The sequence below is a fragment of the Ailuropoda melanoleuca genome, chromosome 3, assembly GCF_002007445.2.
Source record: "Ailuropoda melanoleuca isolate Jingjing chromosome 3, ASM200744v2, whole genome shotgun sequence".
NCBI lineage: Eukaryota > Metazoa > Chordata > Mammalia > Carnivora > Ursidae > Ailuropoda > Ailuropoda melanoleuca.
Window position 1 is genome coordinate 147210729 of NC_048220.1, and position 6807 is coordinate 147217535.

Sequence of the window (6807 nt, forward strand, 5' to 3'; positions counted from 1 at the left end):
CCCGCGACCCCCAACACTTGGGCCCCGGCCTTCCCGCCCCCCGCCCCACTCGGGCCCCCGGCGCCCCGCCTCCTTTCTCCCCACCCCGCCTTCGACGGTTCGGGAAGAGCGCGGTCAGGGTGGCGCGCCTCTGGCCCGACCCGGTTTGCGGACGTCGCGACGGGAAGCTCGCACCCTCAGCCGCCCCACCGCCATTGCCGCGCACCCAGATCGTGGTGAGGCGCCAGGCCGCTCTTCTCCCGGATCTTCTCCTCACACAGCACCAGCCGGGGGCCCGCAGGCGCCATACTTTCAAACGACATGCACCTGAGCCTGCGCCTGCGCAGTGGGGCCGCGGCATAAGCAGCGAGGGGCGGGCCCGGAGGTAGGTGGGCGGGGCCCTGACCGGTGGGCGGAGCCCTGACCGGTGGGCGGTGGGCGGTGGCCCGGGGCGGTGGGCGGGCCCCGGGCCGGTGGGCGGGGCGAGTCGAAGCCGGCTCCTGCCTCCGCGCTGACTTGCCTGGCTAGAGCGGTCCCCTGCCCTCAGTGGGCGGGCGCCTTCCCAGGCAAAGCCCGCCAGCCCATGGGGTCCCTGCCCCACCCGGGTACCCCGCACGTGGGGTCACTTGGAGGTGGGCAGTGACGTCTGGGGTCCGAGCTTGTGCCTCGTCCGCTGACCGAGAGGTTCGTGGAGTGTCCGTCCTTCTAGAACCTTTATTGTGAGGAGCACTTGAGATCTGCAGGGTTCAGGAAAGACCCCGTTCCAGGTCCAAATGTGCCCCAACCGGCCAGAACCGTGGGGTCACCCCCTGCCTCCCCCATCTCCTGGTGTCTGGGGACACCCCTGCTACCCCTCAGCCCAGATGTGACCAGCCTGTTGGCAAACACCCTGTTGGGTGGTAGCATAGGTGTAGACGCAGGGGGTATGGGGGTTTCGGGGAAGCAAGTATGGAGGGTTGCGTAGGGACAGGAGGCATACACAGGGGGTTGGAGGCAGAAGGTATAGGGGAGGATATGGGGGGTGCACACACCGCGATGGGGTGCAGGGTACCCCATCTCCGCTAAGCAGTGCAGAGCTCCGGACCTGGCCCCTCCGGGTGAGACTGTCCTGTAACTGACAAGGATTGCCTTCCAGGTACTGCCTGTGTTTCCCTTTCTATGGATTTGGGCACATCCCAGGCCCCGCCTGCGGTCAGCACACCAGGTCTGCTGAGTGGACATTTGTGCAGGAAAGAGACTTAGAAACTGAACAAATAGCCCGGCTTCTGAAGCAAAGGCAAACAAAAGGCTCCTGGCCCCCACCCAAGGGAAGTAGCTTGTCAGTGCACAGCCCACGCTCCAAACACCCACTGCTGCCTCCTGCTCCGGCAGTCACTTCGGGTGGACAGAGAACCCCTGCACTTGTCCCGTGGGACGGCACCGCACAGATGGTGTTTCTGTTGCAATATAAATGCTAATAAAGCTACAAAAATCATGTTTTCTGCTTCCTAAAGTATTGCATATTCATTGCAGAAAAGATGCAAAATACTGGAGAACAAAGACTAAATATTCCACCACACTGAGATGACCAATGTTAATATTTTAACATGCCTCAAGTGTGTTTTCCAAGCTTGTATGTATTTGATGCTAGCGAGACTGTGCTGACCACTCTCATATGTAGACACGTATACAGTTTTTACTCTGTACGAACTCTTCGTGTCACTAAATATTCGTCAACATCATTTTTTAAACGTCATTTTTCATGGTCACATTAGGTCCTGAATTAAACCCAGGTCTATTATACCCATCTTCTGTTCTCGACCTTCCACCTGCCCCCATTTGTTTATGGTAATAAATCTAGTGGGATATTAGCTTGAAGTTCCTTCTGAAGTGCTTTGCGGCAAGCCAGGAGCGTTGGCGCCTGGAGCTGGCACCACGCAACCGCTGAGCAGGAAGAATGCAGTGAAGGGGAGCAGGAGTCATGGCTGAGCCTCAGCCCCTGGCTCAGGTAGCCCCCACCCCCACCCAAAGGGGACAGCCCCATGCTCCGTGGCACCTTCTCCTGGGTCCTGTCACATCTGACTGCACTGGACTGGGTCTTCGACAGGTATGTGAGGGAACACACCCCTGTCCCAGCTCAGCACCTACCCATCCAGACAGCCCCAAGGTGCTGCCTTTTAACCCTGGGGTGCCTTTATCTAGCTCCTCATGTGGTCCCAATCACCCAGGGGACCTAAACCCTGAAGACATGCTTGTGGTTGGTGCAGGGGCTTCATGGAGAAGCTTCATGGAGAAGGTGGCCATGCACTGGACACAGCGGTGGAGGACCCCTCTGTGCACCGAGCTCCCCACTGCATGCAGCCCTCCACAACTTTCTAGAACATTCCAGGGAGGCTTCTGGGCCTCTCAGTCTCAATCCCCAAACTGTAGGCAGCAACCACCGGGTCATTCATCCCTAGAGACAAGGCCAGAGAAGGAAACAGTAACCTGAGGCTGGGTCCATGTCCAGTTGGCTGGGCAGCTTGAGGGGTCCTATGGGGTGCTGGTGGCCTGAGACATGGACTTTTCCTGCACTATGACGGCCCTTGCCAGGGAAGGGGTGGGGCCTGGACAAGACCTGCAATGTGCTTAAGAGGATCATAGGGGGCGCCTGGCGGCTCAGTCGTTAAGCGTCTGCCTCCCGCTCAGGTCATGATCCCAGCATTCTGGGACTGAGCCCCGCATTGCATCCATTGCATCGGGCTCCCTGCTCAGCGGGAAGCCTGCTTCTCCCTCTCCCACTCCCCCTGCTTGTGTTCCCTCTCTTGCTGCATCTCTCTCTGTCAAATAAATCTTAAAAAAAAAAAAAAAAAAGGAACATAGGGCCGTTCCCCCTTTTTCCCAAGAGAGGGGAGCTCAGCCCAGCCCTGGGAGCTGGCGTGGCTGAGGGGTGCTCTCTGTGTGCTCCTGGGGCGTGCTGTCAGCTGCTCTGGGGTGTCCCCTCTCCATCCTGTGATGTGAGCCAGCACCACGTTATTTCACAGGCGAGGAAACAGAGTGGCCTGTTTGACTGGAGATCCAAGTCGGACTAGAGCACAGGCTCGGCACGCATGCTTCTGCGCCAGGCCCACCCCACGCAGGGGCTCCTGTAGGACGAAGAGGAGCCCACCTGCCAGTCTCTCCCAAGTCCACGACAGCCCCACACACGCTCGCTCATGTGCAAACGCACACTCGCAGTCACACACCCTCCTATGCATAGCCTTCCCCAGCTGGGCAGCAGAACCCCCACCCCCGCACCCCGGGCGAAGCGCGTGCCCCGCAAACACACCTCATGCAAAGACTTTGTGGAACAGGCCTGCAGACCCCCGTTGCTCCAGGTTTCTTCACGGCCACTTTGGGAGGGAGGGAGGCGCACGCGGCCCAGCAGGGCAGGGCCCTCCCCACCTCCCAGCGGCTCTTCCTGCTGGAGAAGCACCTGCCCGAGGGCCGCGGCTGGGGCACCCTCACCAACGAACACAGGAGCCCAGGCCCTGGAGAACTTCCAACAGCAGGAGTGGCATTGCCACCTGCAAACTGTCAGTACACTCTTTAGCCAACTACTCTCCCCTCCGTGTGAAACGAGCACTGTTTTAAGGTAAATAGTTGTGGTTATCAGGGCTGGTTTGGGGGGCTCCCGTGAGCATCCTAACCTCGTACCTGGCAAATCTTCACAAGGAGAATGGGGTGGTGCTGCCTCTTCTCTGTCTGGTGCAGTGTAGTCAGCAACATGGACGAGGAGGTGGGGGTGCTCCAGGCAGGCTAGTGGGACAGGCTTGGCGGCCTCGGCCCCAGGCTGGGAACAAGTCCAGCTGTGTGGACTCCGCGTGTCTTTTGTCAGTGCTCAGTGCACATGGTCCTACCCCTCATTTCTGGGAAGGCGAGATTTCAGAATGGGTGGTGCCAGGCCTCTGCTGGGGGGACAGCAGCTCTAGGGGACCTCTCTTGGGGGAGTGGGGTCCTAGTCCCTGCGGCAGGAGTCCCCGATGGCACTCAGCCTGGAGACTGGCCCTCATGGGTTATCAGTGCAGTGAGTGTCTCCGGACCCCGGGGCCAGGACGCCAGTGTCTGTATGAAAGGGAAAGGAAGCTGGAAGGGGCAAGTGGGCCCACCCCCGGGAGCGTGGGGGCGGGGCTTTGTTTCACCCTGAGAGTCGGTAAACATTTTATCTAGTTCAGGTGTCAGATCAGATTCAAGGCCCGAAGGAAACACAACCAGAATCCCCGAGGCAGGGCGAGCTCAGCATTGCTGGTCAGCAACCAAACCTCTGTCCTGATGCTCAGCCCCAGCTCAGCTCCCACAAGCCCAGGCGTGCTTCATTCCTGTCCGTGTCCAGCTGGGGACCCCTGCTTCCACACCCCACCCACGGAGCCCAGGGAGCATCCTCCAGGCCAAGCATCTCCGTCCACTGGGTGGGCGCCCCGTGTCCCTGAGCCACCCCTGCACCGGCCAGGGCTGCAGCCGTGGAAAGAGGAAAAGGGGCTGCCATTTCCTATAGTTGCCAACATCTAAAAACCAAGATTTCTCAGGAAGAAGGGGGCTCCCAATTCCTTCTGGAAGTGGGGACAGAGGACAAATGGGTCTGTGTGCACTGCAGCAATCACCCCCCAGGGAAGGCCCGCGAGCCCCTCAGGCCTCTGAGCCATGACCCTCCCCCGGAGGCCAGGGGCCCTGCCCACCATCTGGGACAGCCAGGTCTACTCCCGGGACACTGCACCCCATATCCACCATGCCCCTAGCATCTTCCAAGAGGGAGCTGCCCCTGTGCCCACCCCCTGCCTCCCCTCCCACTATGTACCCACCTGCTTAACCACCAGGAAGAGATGCAGGGCAGAGTGAGGGACAGACCTCACGTGTAACCCCACCTCCATCAGGCCTGAGGACCTACAGACTTGCTCCCCACCTCTGAGTCTCTAGTGAGCACAGGGCTCAGGGCCCCTTTGGACCAGCAGAGTGTTGGCCACACAGCACCCCCCCATCCTGGTCCTTGGCCCAGGAGCCAAGGTCAGTCAGCCCCAATGGCTCCAGACAGCGGCCACCCCCAGCCTGCGCTGGTCCCTGTGGATCCCTGCACCACCCTGTCTGCTGCAGGACGTGGTTCCCTGTTGGGTTCAGAGCCATCACACAGCAGAGCTCGGCAGACACAAGGAGAAAGGTCAGGTGCTGCCACCTTCTGTGGCTCATGGATCACGTCCACTGGAACGTGGGCCGCACGGAGAGCAGGAGCACTGGGTGTGAGAGACACGTGTTCCCGCTGAGCGGTGCAGCTGGTGGCAGGGACTGTCTCCCTTGCTGAGCAGCAGGCCGGCCAGCCTGTGAACCAGCAGGTGCCGTGGCAGGCCCATGAGCTTGTGTGGCCAGGGCACGCTGCTCTCAGAACCCCAGATTTCCCCAGCTCTAAAATCATCATCAGGGTTTGGAGGGAGTCTGTGGTTCCCTGCCTCTTCATTTTGCCTGTTTGCATTGCCAACGACAGAGAGGCTGTCTTCATGTCTTACAGCTACGGTGGGACACTTGGCTGCCGAGAAGGAAGCATGAGACTGCGGTGGCCTTTGGGGTCAAGTTTTGATTTTCTGGAACAAAGAGTAAATGTCGGTGGCACAGCCATGCCCCTTCTCCTTGCCTCGAACACAGTCGTGATGGCTGGGGTCAGCAACAGTTATTTTGGGTCAATGAGTTGAAAATGGCAACGCAGAGGTGCCGACCTAGCTCTAGCCTCCTGGCTAAGGGAGAAAACTGGTGCACCATGACTGGCTGCCACCCGGTGCATGGCCACCTGGTGTCGCGAGGACAGCCTGGGGCCCAGGCTGTGCCGCCTGGTGTGTTCCTGAGAAGTGAGACTGCATCACGGGGTGGAGACGCTCCCTTCCTGCCGGGGGGAGGGACAGGGTCTCAGGGGAGGGTCCGAGGGGGCGTAGAGGTGGGCATTGCCAGCAGAGGAGTGGGGAGTGAGAGGACCTCCTGTGCCTCAAGGCTCAGTCAGAGAGGAAGGGCTGGGTGGGTGGGCGTCCCTCCCTCTGCTGGTGGGTCGAACACAGGTCCAGCCTGGCCACGTCCACGCTGTTTGTGTAGACGATAGAGCAGATGAGGGCAAAATACAAATAGAAACTTGAAACTTGATTGACTGGTTCCCCAGCTGCAAAGTGAGTGAGAATTCCAACAGCCAGGCCTCCTGCCCTTCTTCATGCGTGATTGTGAATACTCAAGATTGGCAGTCCAGGACCAAGCCTCCACTCACCGTGGTCGGTACTGTCCAGAAAACACAACAGAAGCGCAAGGTCTTGCCTTCAAAGAGCTGGAAATACCCCCCCTCCCAACAAAATCCATGTGATGTCCCCGGAACCTCGATGCCTTCTATGGCAAACGGCGAGGTGAAGGCTCTTGAGAGAAGCTTCTCCTGGATTATCCGGGGGGCCCTAAATGCAATTACACAAAAGACAGAAAAGAAGACACACAGAGACACACACACTCTGGACCCCATGTGATGGGGGAGGCCGCGGTCAGAGAGGCTCCTGGAGGGCAGCGAGGGTCCTGTTGGAGCCACCTCACTCCAAGGGCGCCCACCTTCCTCAGATCCCGGGGAAAAGGCTGAGTCTTTGGTGGCTTACACACTGTTTTCTGTACTCATTTAACCTCCAATAACCAGTTTCAGAACTCGATCCCCATAAATATTTTTTCAAAGGTCCCTTTTCAGTCTCAAGGAACAGGAAGCAATATGCTTTTAAAAACCAATTAGGCACACATTTTTGCTCATTAAATAAATATTTTTACTTTGGACCCAATTGATTTTTCAGATACACAGAACAATGAGGTTGAGTCACCTATTTGCTGCTC

At 58.7% G+C, this 6807-nt stretch overlaps 1 protein-coding gene across 3 annotated transcripts in view; it reads right to left on the reverse strand.

Moving 5' to 3' along the window:
* The window catches only part of CEP72 (centrosomal protein 72), a 29371-nt gene extending 29016 nt beyond the window's left edge, over positions 1-355 (reverse strand). For all 3 annotated transcript variants that reach the window (XM_034657112.1, XM_034657113.1, XM_002926636.4), the window contains exon 1: positions 206-355. In XM_034657112.1, the coding sequence (XP_034513003.1) occupies positions 206-302 (97 nt within the window). In that variant the 5' untranslated portion in view covers positions 303-355. The remainder of the gene's footprint in view (positions 1-205) is intronic.
* Positions 356-6807: the final 6452 nt, after the last annotated feature.